The sequence below is a fragment of the Haliotis asinina genome, chromosome 11, assembly GCF_037392515.1.
Source record: "Haliotis asinina isolate JCU_RB_2024 chromosome 11, JCU_Hal_asi_v2, whole genome shotgun sequence".
Classification (NCBI taxonomy): Eukaryota; Metazoa; Mollusca; class Gastropoda; order Lepetellida; family Haliotidae; genus Haliotis; species Haliotis asinina.
In genome coordinates this window covers 20,083,062-20,098,809 of record NC_090290.1, presented here as the reverse complement: position 1 = coordinate 20,098,809, position 15,748 = coordinate 20,083,062, and the positions used below count along the sequence as shown (strand labels likewise).

The following is a 15,748-nucleotide window of genomic DNA, read 5'->3' as shown; positions in this document are numbered from 1 at the left end:
ACTACACGAATACCTATGTAATCGTTCCTACGAATTAAATTTAACTGAAATACGATTCAAATATAAACAACTACCTATAGATACTCCACAAATCCATACTTTAATTAAACTGTTATATTGTGAATGGGCTCTGGTATAGCCAAATGGTTAAGGCATCTTAACTCTACACGCTGCAGACCAGGGCCCGATTCATCACATGGGTACATTGTATACAATTTGTTCTTCTAGAATCTGGCATGTTCAAGTAAGCCAGGCACTTGCTATTGTCCCAAAGCCTTGAACACCTGTTATAGACGAGTCTACAAAATGCACATCAGCAACTGCTGGCTAATGGTGGCCAAGGAGGATCTGGAATCAGCTAACGTCAAGCTGGAGGTGGATGTGGTCAACAGGGCGGGGCTTAAAACGCCCACCCCCAGAGTATACGTGGTAAGTAATACTTGTGGAAAACTCCACATGTATATATAGTCTGGTTCATAATTATTGAGAATTTTTCTTCTTACTTTGAGCTATCCTAACACCTCAACTGATTCACTGATACTTAACACTAAGTAATGGTATAAGGGAGGTAACTCATCTTGGCCTACTGAGTATAGTACAATTAGAGTTACCTCCCCTGAATTTGTAGCAGACGTCATTTTCCTCAGCACTGTCAACAATGTCTGCTGAAGATAAAAGAAGGTTGATTTTTGAGTTGTGTAATCAAGGAATTGATGATGTAAATACATTGGCAGAGAGAACAGGAACTCCTCTTTCTACTGTGTATAGGATTTGGAAGAATTTTAAAGAGGGAAAGGATTTTGGGCACCAGAAAGGAGCAGGGAGACAGGCGTGTTGCGTGGTGTTTGGCACATGAAAACTTTGACTGGGAAAATGTGATTTTTACTGATAAAAGCTCAATATGGGTATATCCCAATAATGTGAAAATATGGACAAAGTCTGCGTCAGCACCGTTGTATCGACGACCTAAATACAGCCCAAAGTTTCATGTATGGGGAGGGATATCCTTATTAGGAACGACCCCCCTGTGTGTGTTTGAGGGAAATCTGACAAGTCAACGCTACACTAACATAATAGATAATTTTCTCCTTCCAAGTGCACATGTGTTTTATGGAAATGACTGGATTTTGCAGCAAGATAATGATCCTAAACACACCGCAAAACATGCCAAGCAGTGGTTTCAGGAGAAAAATGTGACTGCATTACCATTTCCTGCATATAGTCCTGACTTAAATCCCATTGAGAACATTTGGGGGATGATGAAGGAATGTGTGAATCAAAAGGGGTTTACAAAAATTGAAGACATGAAGAGAGAAGTGGTCCGATACTGGGACAGCATAACTCACGAGACACTAACCTCTCTGATAGGAAGTATGCCTAAACGTCTTAGACTGTGCCGCGAAGCTCAAGGAGACTTGATAAAATATTAAATTGTTACCTACACAACATGAAAACGTCAGTTCACTTTCACAATACATTCACTTTTATCTGATTTGTTCTCGTTTAATAATATGAAATGCTTTAGCTATTCTCAATAATTTTGAACCATACTGTATATACAATACGTGTTATTGTTGGGGATTTGCAGACATGAACGTTCGTGTACCTATTTGTGCAAATGCTTGGTATTAACATTTATATTTCCACTGTAAGACAATATGTATATAGTAATATAGTAACCGCAAAGATAGCGACAGGTAGATATCAAGCTCTGTTTTTGCTTTTGTATGCAACCACCGTAATTTGTGTCATTTAGCCGCTGGCCTACAACTTTCCATAACTCGTAACTGGGGTTCAGTTTCATTTTCAACTTCCCAGGGAGAATCTAGAAACCTGAAGACGTAAGGGTTTTAATGACACGTTTCTATTCATAGGTGAAGAATCTCATGGATATTAATGGGACATCAGCATGTAAGTGAGTCAGTGTTGATTGATTTAAATTTTTATTAGAAAAACCTGTTTAACGTTACAGGCCGTATACTTGCTTAATGTCCACAACCGTTGTGTGGTGCTACTGATTGAAGTAATCCTGGTGACCCAAACAACGACATGTTATTTCCTGTACAAAAGAGATTTCTAATTTGAAATGAGTGAGTGAGTTTGGATTTAGCAACATTTCAGCCATGTGACGAGAACAATTTAATTTATATCAAATTACAATCAATGATTACGGAATGTAAAAATCCAGTCATCGAAGGGGAGTTAATTTGAAGAATGCTTTCTTTTCCAAATGTATTTAGAACTGGCAAATGTAGTTCACGGGTCCCATAGTTAATGACGTGACATCAGAACTGTCAAATGTAGTATGCTTCCCAATGTTGTCAAACTGATTAGTTCACGGGTCCCATAGTTAGTGACGTGACATTAGTACCGGCAAATGTAGTATGCTTCCCAATGTTGTCAAACTGATTAGTTCACGGGTCCCATAGTTAGTGACGTGACATTAGTACCGGCAAATGTAGTATGCTTCCCAATGTTGTCAAACTGATTAGTTCACGGGTCCCATAGTTAGTGACGTGACATTAGTACCGGCAAATGTAGTATGCTTCCCAATGTTGTCAAACTGATTAGTTCACGGGTCACATAATTAATGACGTGACATCAGAACTGTCAAATGTAGTATGCTTCACAATGTTGTCAAACTGAACAGTTCACGGGTCATATTGTTAATGACGTGACATTTAATGTAAATATGGACTTTTCTATAACCCTTCCGTTTCTGAGGACACCTGCTTTTACAATCAATGGAATGTGTCGTTCGGTGTTGCTTTCTTTAGTCGTTTAATGGTGATAAAGGGGTAAATTAAAAAAATGAAGAGTTTCAAAATGCTGATACTGGAATGGCTGAAGAGCCTCGGCATCTGTAGAAGTTTTTTGTTAGAAAGGAACATTCTATGGTCATGTCATAACATTCTCACCTGTCGATGTGACGTGTTAACCCACCGCATTGTATTGGTGTTGCCACGCGATGTGACCCAAGAAAGTCACCCACATGACTGCGTTATTGTGAACATCAGATGTGATCCCTGTTCACTAGATTTCGGGCCCATGAACGTTAAAGTTGAGAAGGTGACTGACACAACGGCCAACGTGTCGTGGACACACGCCCCAAGCTGTCATGACCGTACATTTATAACAGTTACATACGAGTCCAAGTCGGCTGCACCGGAGACAGTCAAACTGTACAAAGGTAAGAACCCAGGTTCAAAATCTGCCCCCAAAAGCCTTATGTGTATTGTCAAGATAGACAGCTTCTAATCTGTGTGAATGCATGACATTGATGATCTGGATGGCTGCATGCTTTCATACACGAGTTCCAGAATATGTTTATTACATGTCGTTGTGATTCAGTTTGAACTTTCTTGACCACATAAAACCTCAACCATCCGTATCTACAACGTAGATTGCCTGGATCACTTTGTTACTACCCACAGCTGTGAGCGTTAGAGTGTGACCATGCCTGTCTGTCATCTGATTGTGATGTTCCCGTCAGCATGTCAGTGTATCCTACTTCCTACCTCTTTATGTGACTTCCTGTGCCTTTATCTGTTCCGTGACCCGTGATGGTCCTGGGTAGAATAGGTCTTCATCAACCCATGCTTGCCATAAAAGGCGACAACGCTCGTTGAAAGAGGCGACTAACGGGATCGGGTGGTCAGGCTCGCTGACTTGGTTGACTCGTCATCGGTTACCAATGGCGCAGATCGATGGTCATGCTGTTGATCACTGGATTGTCTGGTCCAGACTCGATTATTTACAGACTATCGCCATAGAGCTGGACTATTGCTGAGTGCGGCGGAAAACTAAACTCACTCACTATGTGTTCCATTTATCACGATGCATAAGCCGATATGTTTTAGCTATTTCTACATGCACACACTAGAATGAAGTTTGATCAAACACCCGTCGATAGTTTAGTTCTTCGCCGTTTTAACAATATTCCAGCAATATGGCGGCGGGGAACACCAGAAATGGGCTTCACACATTGTACCCATGCGGGGGAATCGAAGCAAATTCTTTGGCTGGACGTTTCCAACCACAAGGCTTCCCCACCTGTACATGAACGTTTGTGATATGCAAAGCATATATTCGACATCATACACTAAACGTGACTTCGACTGTTCAAAGATGCAACATACCAACTCTTGAAGGGTCTCATACCCGGTGAAACGTACACGGTCAAGGTCACAGCAGACTACGGGGACATCAAGAGTCCACCCAGATCTGCTTTCTTTACTGTGGGTAAGTCTTATGAAAATATGTTCCGATTATAGATCATAAATAATCGTATCGTTTTACATTTTACGTTAATGTTGAACGTAAATAGCGATCTTTTTCAACAGTCCTCTTTTCACAATGTTTCTAATCATTTCAGAGGATACGACAGGTTTGGGTGCTGGGCCTATAGCGGGTATCGTTGTTGGTGAGTATGAGGACTGTCCCTAGAAATATTGAACCATCCAGTATCGATACTATTACAGTGCACCCTGTTTATAATCCGCCTTGTTTATGATGCCACCCCGGTTACAATGCTGTGTTTCTGCCACAACGGATTTCCTGCGTATATAACACCCTGGTTACAATGCCAAACTGGATATAATGCCATTTCAAAAGTCATATTTCCTAAGTTATAATGCAAATAACACTGATTGCATGTTGCGTACATAGATTAACTGGTAAATTGACAAGACCCAAATTAACTGACCAATCCCATTGAGGTTTTGAGTAGTTCTGTAATCCGTGAAGGCATAACACATGTGACAATGCACTTCCTGCCACCTATAAGAAAACACCTACAGTCCTTACATGCTTGGATTATCCAGTCATTCAAGGCTTATTACTGTTAACTTGTTGATTGCACAGGGCCTCTAACTGTCCTACCTGGTTATAATGCCACCCTGGGTACAGTGCCATACTTTGCCCTGGACAAACAGTGGCATTATTAACTAGGGTATACTGTATCTGCAAAGAAGAACTATGCCAACATAAAATAAATGCAGTGATGGACTATGATACTTCCAGTAAACGCTGTACCAGCTTAACGGTTTTAAAAACATATTTCTAAAACAATACAGTTATGTTGGAATTCCGGGTGGTGCCCAGCCCATCATAACTGAAAAGGCACATAAAAATGTCTCCACAAATCTTCCTTGCACTGATTGGACTCTAGCAAGCCAAAAATAAAACTGTTTGATCAGAATTACAACATTGTGACCCTTACTGCAACCCTTAACCCTGAAATGTGGGTGCAGTTGATATTAAATGACATTCATAAAATCACATTGTAATTATTTAAAATATAACTATTTCACCCTTACCTTGAAGAAATGTGTTTTATTACCAGTGGTGATACTAATCCTAGCAGTCGTTGTCGTGGGATTATTCATGTGGAAAACGGGCAAGATGGCGGCGTTGCTAAATCGACGTCAGAGCAGATACAAGGAAGGTCAGCAAACCGTTACGGGAAGAATCAACAATGACCTTCACCGACGTAAGAAAGGCACCGTGTGCTACCATGTAGGTTTTCTCTGTCAAACACTTTCCTTAACCAACCTTTTGAGAGAGAGCGAGAGAGAGTTAGAGAGAGAGAGAGAAAGAGAGAGAAAGAGAGAGACAGAGAGGAGAGAGAGAAAGAGAGACAGAGAGAGAGAGCGAGAGAGAGAGAGAGTTACAGATTGCAGCCATATAGCTGGATTATTGCTGTAAATAAGTACCGGTGGCAAACATTTTCACTCAGTCAGTGACTATATAATATGCATCAATTTAGAACAAGACATACGACGTCAACGACGACATCTATGTGTATGGCAGCATGTCGTTCACGACGGATCAGCCTTGGTATATCCGCAAAGAGGACTTGACGTTGTTAGAGGAGATTCAAACTGGCCGGTTCGCACGAATCTACAAGGCTTCTCAAAAGACTGGCAGAACAACGAGCGAAATGGTAGCCAAAGTGGTTAAAGGTGAGACATGCAAACTCATAGCTAAAAGGGATAGAATTATAATTATAACTCTCCCAGGTTATTAGAAATCAGCGGACCACTGTAACTTGCTAATGCCAACAAAATGATTGTGGATGGGCTATTATCAAGGCCGGTGCAAGGCGACGTCGTACGTTGCTCAGCTCTTGATGTTCCATCACCTACGGCTGGTTTGAACTTGCGCTCATTGTTGACGATATTTCTGACTTACTTTCGTCAAATATATCTGTGTCAATACGCAACCATAATAATTGTATTAGAAACTGCACCATGCAGCAATGAAAACAGAGACTGGAACTCTAACGTTAAGGACGTTTTCACATTTGTAAACTAGATGTCATGATCCGCCATATTTTGTTTGGTAACAGTAAATGCTTCAACACCAATGCCGTTGTTTTTATTTAAATTTTATCAGAACTGTTGCCCAAGTTAGCTATAACAACGGTGACACTATCTTTCAAGGCACTGTCATCTGCAGAAGCCCTCGGTCTTTTCATATGTCCCTTTTCGGGCTTCTGCCAATTCCCTGAAAAATTACGTTACCAAACTCATTAAGGTTTTAAGAAGTCTTGGATAGTCAGTGTCTGTGTATCGCTATAAAGGTGAGGTTTTGGTGGTTGTTGGGTAGATCTATGGGCGTTTTTCTTCTTTTTCGTGTTGCTGTTGGAAAAAAGGACTTTTCGTTGCGCTATGAGTAGAGAACAATTAGAAACTGAGCGTTTCATCACACACTCTGTAGTAGTATCAACGAACTGTTGTGCAGAGTTTCGTCCCTTAGAATTGCAGGATACAGCAACCATTTGCTTAGACTTTCTCCACGACTTACCCCTAATGTCCTTTTGGAGTACATTGGTCAAGTGACTATCTCATAAGACCGTTCCTAAATCATATTCTCGCTTCTTCTGCCTCATAATCCTGTTTTTCTCCAAAGAGGTCAATGATTCCAACCCGAGAAAATGAAATCATTTTGAACACCATCGATGCACGCACGTCAGCACTTGTGGGATTTATTTAAGATTATTTAAGATTTATATATTTTGTGTTAACACAAGTACGAAATACCAAAATAGATGTTTCAACTCTATACCCATGACGTATCTTTGAATAAAGAGCTGACGTTGTCTGCTCGTAATTACACAGAGCATTTCCGGCTTAAACGGGAGTACCATTCTTGAAGGTCACGGTAAAAAAATTGTACTATGACGTAACAACGAGATGGCTATAAATGTATGGTACCGTTACTCATTTTCGCCGAAGCCCTATTTTCGTTCAGCCGTTTTAAATCTTGAAATCTATGAGAATTTATGTCATGTGACGTCACCTGTATCTTGTTTAGAAACAAGCATGGTACCACTGCCGCTCAGAAAAATACTGAGGATCAATCTACAAAAGTTGAGTTATCGGAACAATTTTCGAAATGTATGATTTCTTTAGAGAGATTAATAAGGCCTAAACTGTTGCCAAGTAAAACAGTTATTAAATAGTTTTAGATGTGTAAATTTACGAGTGTTTTAACAGAGATCACTAAGACCTAAACTGTTGCCAAGTAAACAAGTTAGTAAACAGTTTTAGATGTGTAAATTTACGAGTGTTTTTAACAGAGATCACTAAGACCTAAACTGTTACCAAGTAAAACAGTTATTAAATAGTTTTTGATGTGTAAATTTACGAGTGGTCTTAACAGAGATCAATAAGGCCTAAACTGTTGCCAAGTAAAACAGTTATTAAACACTTTTAGATGTGTAAATTTACGAGTGTTTTTAACAGAGATCACTAAGACCTAAACTGTTGCGAAGTAAAACAGTTATTAAATAGTTTTTGATGTGTAAATTTACGAGTGGTTTTAACAGAGATCAATAAGGCCTAAACTGTTGCCAAGTAAAACAGTTATTTAACACTTTTAGATGTGTAAATTTACGAGTGTTTTTAACAGAGATCACTAAGACCTAAACTGTTGCGAAGTAAAACAGTTTTTGATTTGCGAGTGATAGAGTAAAATTTGTGACTGATAGTTTGTCTGCCACTTCAAATCAAGTTTATCAATTTCAACTTGTGACGGGATATTCCCCTACAGTATGTAAAAATGCGAAAATAGGTGACGTCAATCCAGTGTGTCATGACGGCTTTGACTGCTCCGAAGCGAACGCAAGCGACTGTCGCTTCATTCTCCAACACATCAATCAATGACAAGGAAACAAATACATCAACTAGTAGGTACGACCAAACGCTTGTTCTTTTATTTGTCTATATTTTGTAAGCACATGTTTCTTATCTGAGCGAAAACAGGTAACCATGGGATGAATATAAACTAAATTTAGACTTAGTATATCACGCACTGAGCGATGAATCAAGCATAAACACACATTTGTATTACAGACACCCCAGATGAAGACAACAGTTTACTTATGATGGCCAAAATCAACTTCGCTGCTACGCAGGTTGGGGAACATCGCAACGTACTGAAGTTTATCGGTGCTGTTGTCAACAACGATGCTCGTAAGTAGTGAGTGAAGGTGCGAGTATGGTTTTGCATCACTTTTAGCAATATTCCAATAATATCACACCAAATAGGCCTACGTGAGGAATCGAACCCGGGTCTTCGACGTGACGAGCGTACGCTTTAACCACAAGGCTACACGCCGCGCCTGCTCTTAAGTAAAGACTTACATAAATTTATATTGGTATAACCAGCCTCGGGTCAACACAAAATACATCAATCTGATCGCCCTAGGGTAATAATATTTTAATTTTGAGTGAGTGAGATTTGGGCGACATAGCGACGGGACCATGTTATTACACTCCTGGAAGCAAATCACAAATGATATATAGATAGATATAGATATTCAAAAAGCAATATATTATGATTATAGCATGGGCTGTAAACCAACAAAAGCTGGGCCAATGTGCTGGGGATCATGGGGAATTATATTGCCTTAGCTTGCTGCATGATACCTCAGCAGGATTAAGTTACAACTTCAGCTTTACCCAACGCTACCCACTGTTTGTTTGTTGTTTTGTTAAAAAATTAGCCCACTCGGATGCTATGCCGCAGTTTATACCATGTATGGATAACAAAGTACCACACTGAGTATCACGTTAGCACGGGACACTGATGTCTAGCGCACAAATCCCTCTTTTACCCCTACATGCCATGTGCCAGAAAGGAAGACAATAAATATCTTCGTACATTTTCGCGTGCCCAGGGAATCGGATTACTGATCTTCCACTTCCTCGGGATAGTTCGATCTTCGTTGAGTGTGTCAAAAACTCGCGTCCAATTCCCATATGGATACTGGATGCGAAGCCCATTTCTGGTGACCAAAAACAGCGTAAAACCTTAATCACTAAATGGATGTTTTTGAAAATATTTCAGAATGCAAAAGTTGGCACGACCATTACAAAATACGTCAGGGCTGATGAAATAGTTCTCAACACGTAATAGTCTGGACGCATTTGTACTGAGAATTAAGAACTGTCAACACGGACTGACTAATAGGAAGTTCGTCTCACGCAACTTTTAGTTGTCCAGTATTGTAAGATGTTTGAAAGTAAAGGATAATTTATTTATCATCCCACCCGTGAGGATCCGGGGTACAATACATCCTCAGCAACCAATGCTTGCCATAAAAGGCGATTCTGCTTGTTTTAAGAGGCGACGATCACTGGATTGTCTTGTCCAGACTCGATTATTTACAAACCGCCGCCATATGCAAGTAATATTGCTGAATTCGGCGTAAAACTAAACTAACTCAATCACTCCACTCAATTACTTATCATCAGTGGGTCCTGTGATGGTGGTGGAGTACTGTGAGAACGGACAAATGGACAAATGGCTGAAAAACCAGAAGAACGGCATCACCGAGGACATCTTGGAGACGGTTCAGAAATTTGGATTGGGTGTTGCAAGGGGAATGGAATACCTAGCCAGGAAAGGGGTATGTCACGGGTATACTTGTTAAACACTTGACAGCTAATAAACTACCGGTTCTCGAATTTGCATAAATTATATTATGTGCAAATGTCCCGGTTCCATGGTAAATTTCTGGAGTGGCTCGCTCAACTGTGCCTTGAAACAACTGTGCTATTGTTCGCGTTGGTGATCGGTTGTGCACCCCAACCCCCTTTTGTCATGAAATGTTGTTCAGTGTTCTCAATAGCGTGCATCCTATCCGCCCCTATTCTATCCGCCCCTGTTCTAGACCGAAATACTGTATGTACCTGATCTCCACTATGGCCTTTTTCGTCCACCGTAATCTTTAGAGTCTTGCAATTCTTAAATCAGGAGCAAGTAAGTACCAACTGTTTGCAACTTACGCAATAACGAAGCTGTTCCTGACCTTCCACATCCGTGCTGATAAGGGGCAGATTTGATTTTCATGCCTTTTGTAAGAAGGTTTATACTTCCAGCTGACTTGGCTGACATGTGTCGTATGCCAATTGCTATTGATTACTGTGGTATGTCGCCGCCATATATGTCGAGTTCAGGTTTAAGCAACAAAGAAACAAACACACACACACAACCAAAACCCCTTAAAGGCACACTTTTCGATAATTTTTGGCCTATATTATATATATATATATTGGCGGCATATGCACTCACTCTGGCCTCCTATTCATGCAAACGAAGGCTTATTATCCCCACGACATGAACTCGAAAACTGTAACCTAGAGAACAGATTCCAAACAGAATCTTAGAATGTAAACGATTGTTACGTACATCGACACTGTGGGACGGGGCGATGTTTGCAGAACTGGTTTCGATCCCAATGTGTACGTAAGATATTCGTAAAGAGCGCTCTAAGGCTATGGAGATCCCTGGAAATATTGCTCTGCCGGTAGAGGGCGCGAGAGTCGATGTAATGCAAATCTGCATTAACTCATTCGAACTTGTAAAAGTAATACTGTAATCTAATTACGTAATTCTTTTTGGAATAAACTTTATGGTAGCTTCTGTATAGGCTGATCTGTAGTACTGTGAAGAAAATGTACTATGTATTTTCAAAGAAGTGTGCAGAGACATTTTGCCTGTAGATTCTCCCTCACACATCAGTCTAATGTGCCATTCAGACAAACTGAGCAAAATATTTTGATCAAATAGTCACAATTGTTTCAAGACACTGAATGACGCATGTATGTGTTATACTTTATTTTTACAAGTTACAAGATTTGTAATCAGTAAGTGCATATATTTTAGATTACCCACAGGAAGCTGGCTGCTCGAAATTGCCTCTTAACCTTCACAAATGAGGTGAAGGTCGCCGGCTTCGGCCCATGTCGCCTTGATGATGCCGCTGAGGATGAAAACAGCAAAGGGGTAACTTTTTAAAGAATATTTGATTTTGGTTATTTTTTATGTTCTGACTGGTTAGGTTCACACAGAAAAGATTGATCATAACATCATTATACCTCACATAATAGGTATAACCACGTCACAAAGTTTGTAAATCAAATTCTCCATTTTTCCTTCCCGCATGTCTAGCATTGTGGTGCAGGGATCCTTGGTGGACTGAAACATTTCACAGGACAGCTAGCTTATTATAGTGTACATATCAGCATACGAAGTATGGGTGACACATGTCTTCAACTGAAACACATGGCCATACATTTTAGGATCGAATCCCGGTGAAGTGGACTGCTCCAGAGTGTCTCCAGTCTCTGAAGGAAGCCAATGAGAAGAGTGACATCTGGTCCTTTGGGGTCACAATGTGGGAGATCTTCAGCATGGGTAGGTCTCAAAATCTGAAAATTGCCCATCGCGTTTCTGGATAATTTTCGTCTCTATTGACGGTGTACTTCTTGACGGTGCGATAGTTCGGTATATGTGAGTGGTTTGTAAATAAGCCAGTGGCTGATATTATGACCAAGAATTCCAATTCAATTTTGCTCACTTAAAACACGAATTACTGAGACTTTTATGCGGAAGGTAACCTTCTCGCTGATCTGTTTCTTCATGCACGTATCAGAAATTCAGGTCTGAATGGCAAACTCAATTGTATTCAAGTTAGTGCAGTCCTTCATCAGTGAGACAAAACGATTTGTATAACATTTCTGTGTTATTCTGTATCGCTCTATCTCTTTTTCACTTCTACTACCTACTTGTCCACATCTGTCATCTCTCGTTGTATCTATACTATGTACGTACATACCAAGGAGATGGTATTCTAAGTTGGAGAACTTGTTCCTAATCCTTTTGTCTGTGAATGAAATATGTTTAAAACAAAACTCAAAAACATGATTAATGAAGTTGTACTTAACGTTTCAGATCTAGCGTGTATCTATTAGTCACTACTAGATACCGTAAATACTATACTAGTGTTTATACCTAAATGGATAGAATTATCATTAAAACGCCCGCACGTTATCAGAAATGAGCTGGCCACTCGAACTTGATAATGGCCGCCAAATGCTTGACGACGGGCCATTATCAAGTCCGTTGTTAGGTGACGTCATAAGTAGCTCAGCTGTTGAAGTTCAATCACCTACGGTTCCTTTGAACAAGGGTTCATTTTTGACCATGATATCTGGCTCACATTCGTCACATGTACCCGTGCCATTATGCACTCCCCTGTCTGTGTCAACCACAACAATTGTACCATAAATGACAACATACAGCAATGAAAATATCGACTTGAACTGTAACGTTGTTCATCACTGAAAACAATGGCGGCTGGAAGTATGGGCAAAGGTCAAGGTCGAATGTCGTCATCCTCAATAGTGAGGTCATCCGTGTTGCTCTATGACGTGTTTATATTTGTAAAAAGTGTGTCAGTGACCACCGTCGTTTGTTGTTGGCAGTAAATGCTTCTAAACCGATGCCGATGTTTTTATTCTTGTTTTATTAAAACTTCTGTTCATTTTAGCTATAATAACGGTAACTCTGTTTTTGTCAGGGCGTTATCATTTGAAGGAGCCCTCTGTCTTTTCAACTGCCCTCGTTCTTCGGGCACTTAATGAAAGACCTCGGGCTTGTGCAAATGATAATGCCCTGACAAATAGCGTGACCCTTATATTGATACTAAGTGTTCGGCACTAATAAGACAGTAGCTCAGTGGGTCCTCGTGCAATACACGAGGCATACAACCATATTACCGGTCGTGAGCATTATGTGTCTACTTCTCTATTCTCCAACAACCAATGGTGTGGTTCGTAATTGCCTGATACATGCATATATATCTACACAGGAATGACACCCTACTCAGATATCCGTAGCAGAGATCTTGCTGTCAAAATCAGGAATGGTTTCCGACTCCCCAGGCCAGAATACGCCGAGGATATGTGAGTTGCGATCTTCTGGTATTTGTCCGTCCATCCATCGTCAGAAATTTCCAATCTTGAGATGATTTCTTAAAATTAAATGCGTTGTTGTTACAAGGGATCTACAATCTACATATTGTCGTGCAATGTATTTTATGTTGCAGCCATTACGACTTGATGAAACCTTGTTGGCAGCAGAGTCCCGCCAAAAGACCTACGTTTTCGGAGATTTTGGGAAAGCTTGAGGCATCGTTTGGTCTCAGACCTTCTTCCCAGGAAATGTATTACTACTCCCAGTAACCAACTGATGCCAAGAGAAAGATTTGTCTCCCTTTGACATTCGTGACCAACTCAAGTTTTCCGGGAAAGTAGTCCCGAGTAGTCACTCGTTCCCCACTGGACGGATTTCATACTGGCGCATGAACATCCGAGCTGCTTTAAACAAGAACGATAACTCCACTCCTGTTTCATTCCACTAGAACATAATGTGCATATTGTATTGCTGTCTTTGTATAGGATTTGTTTTATCAAATATGCAAATAAATAAGCCTTTTTCTGCAATAACTGCAATAAATCCCAAACAAGATACTCAAAAGTGACTTTAAAACACTTCTCAAAATGCACATTAGCGTAAACTTGCTTATCCGGATTGGAATTGATCTTTAGTAACCCGTGTCGGAAGAGGCGATTAACGACATCCATGGTCAGATGCGCTGATTTGGTTAACACGTGCCATCATATCTCCAATGCGTGGATCTCTGCACAGAAGTGTTTGATCCAGACCGATTATTTACAGACCGCCGCTATATATGAGGAGTGTAGATGAGTGCGGCCTAAAACTAAACTCACTCACACAGCCACTCTGATAGTTACGGTTTTTTTTACTTTCAATTTGACGATATGTATTGCTTTCAAAGATCACACATACTCTAGAGGGTATAAAAAACCTGAAATCGTGACAATTTTTGTGAAAGTTTTATGTTTTCACAATCTTCTGTCATTTAATCTGGTCACCTGCTTTGCCTTGCTTCCAAGCTTAGACGTCGTGTTTAGACGATTCTGTGGTAATGGTTATGCAATCGTTATGTTACAAGAACATTAAGTGTCGGATTCGAATCCCGAATCTGAAACATTCTGAATCCCGAATCTGAAAAAACATGCCGTGTCCCGATGATCCATTTGTGCACAATAAGAAATAGTTTCTATAAGAACGAGGGTGACTGAATCTACAATTCATTAACACGTGCTAAACCTGTCAAGATGTTATACTACTTACAATATTATTGTCACTTCGACTTCGACTTCGACTTGTCATGGAAGAAATCCATGGGCAGATCCATGAATTTTAAAATGTGGAGGGGTTCAGCGCAGTAGATCGAAGAGTGAAACACATGCATGTTCGGTACGTGACGAGCTTTACCTTAAACCATCCCTACTTCTTCTCAGTGTTTCAATTAATATGCATACTTGAGATACAAACAAATGAAGGGATTTGAAACTATAATCGCTTGTTAAACAACTTTTATTCTGAGTTGAGTAAAATTCTGAGATTTAAACATTCAATTAGCAAGGTAAGGTTATGAGAATGCGCAATCTTAATGTCACTTTATTCGATTTACTTTTTTGTTTAAAGTGAAATTCATCGGTACGTTGTAAATACAAACAGACTATACTATGGGTATATGAAAGTGACAATTTACCAGGCATACTTTAGCTTAAATGCAACTGTATCTTAAAAACGAGTCTCCTAGATGAAAAAAATTACGGACTCTCATTTAGATATGACAATAACGGTATAAAATGTTATTCGGTTGTTGGTCGTTCGTTTCGAAGCCCTTTTAACGGGTTTATTGTGCCCAAATCGTTTAACGAACATTTGTGAACGATACGTGTACAGAAAACTGTTGCATAAACATCAGTAGTCGACTCCTATTAGTGAGTTAGCTTTATCATGTCAGGATTATTTTGTATGTGGCGTTTACCCTTACTGACCTTGCTTGTGCTTCTTTAATTCGTGGAGCAAATATTCAAGAATTAACGTAACATTATAATGTTTGAATAAGATAATAAAAAAATAATGTTTTAAGTTAGGTAATGAATTGAATGTCAAAAGCTATTGATTTTTCAATACTACCTTATTAACTGTTCAATGTTTTCATTTTGTGATAATACAAAAATGGGTTGTAAGGGACAAAATGGCTGTTGTTATTGTATATTATTAATTCGCAATATGATTCGCATGCTTAATTTAGGATAATATATTTCATCCTCTTACTCCTTTGTGTCATCCTTGCTGACCAAACTTGTCATTTCGTCCAATTAATGTTTGTACTGTCAAAGCATCAGCTACAAATAGTTTTATTTCTATGATTGACAGTTCCATGTGTAAGACATTAGCGCCGTTACTTTAAAAGTTACATGTATTCTGAGCTTCCATATCACTTACAATTGCTCACCGCCCTTGTGCTGCAACATACCGACTCGAGAATAAAAAGCTAAGTTCTTTCAAAACT

At 39.7% G+C, this 15,748-nt stretch overlaps 1 protein-coding gene across 1 annotated transcript in view; it reads left to right on the top strand.

Annotated features, from left to right (window-relative positions):
• LOC137255240 (uncharacterized) overlaps positions 1-15,509 on the top strand; it is a 29,957-nt gene extending 14,448 nt beyond the window's left edge. The window contains exons 12-24 of the mRNA XM_067792677.1: positions 229-429; positions 1,875-1,911; positions 3,038-3,190; positions 4,129-4,242; positions 4,376-4,423; positions 5,345-5,517; positions 5,768-5,963; positions 8,358-8,477; positions 9,762-9,916; positions 11,176-11,295; positions 11,592-11,706; positions 13,163-13,256; positions 13,400-15,509. Coding sequence (XP_067648778.1) covers positions 229-429; positions 1,875-1,911; positions 3,038-3,190; positions 4,129-4,242; positions 4,376-4,423; positions 5,345-5,517; positions 5,768-5,963; positions 8,358-8,477; positions 9,762-9,916; positions 11,176-11,295; positions 11,592-11,706; positions 13,163-13,256; positions 13,400-13,535 — 1,662 coding nt within the window. The 3' untranslated portion in view covers positions 13,536-15,509. The remainder of the gene's footprint in view (positions 1-228; positions 430-1,874; positions 1,912-3,037; positions 3,191-4,128; positions 4,243-4,375; positions 4,424-5,344; positions 5,518-5,767; positions 5,964-8,357; positions 8,478-9,761; positions 9,917-11,175; positions 11,296-11,591; positions 11,707-13,162; positions 13,257-13,399) is intronic.
• The last annotated feature ends 239 nt before the right edge of the window (positions 15,510-15,748 follow it).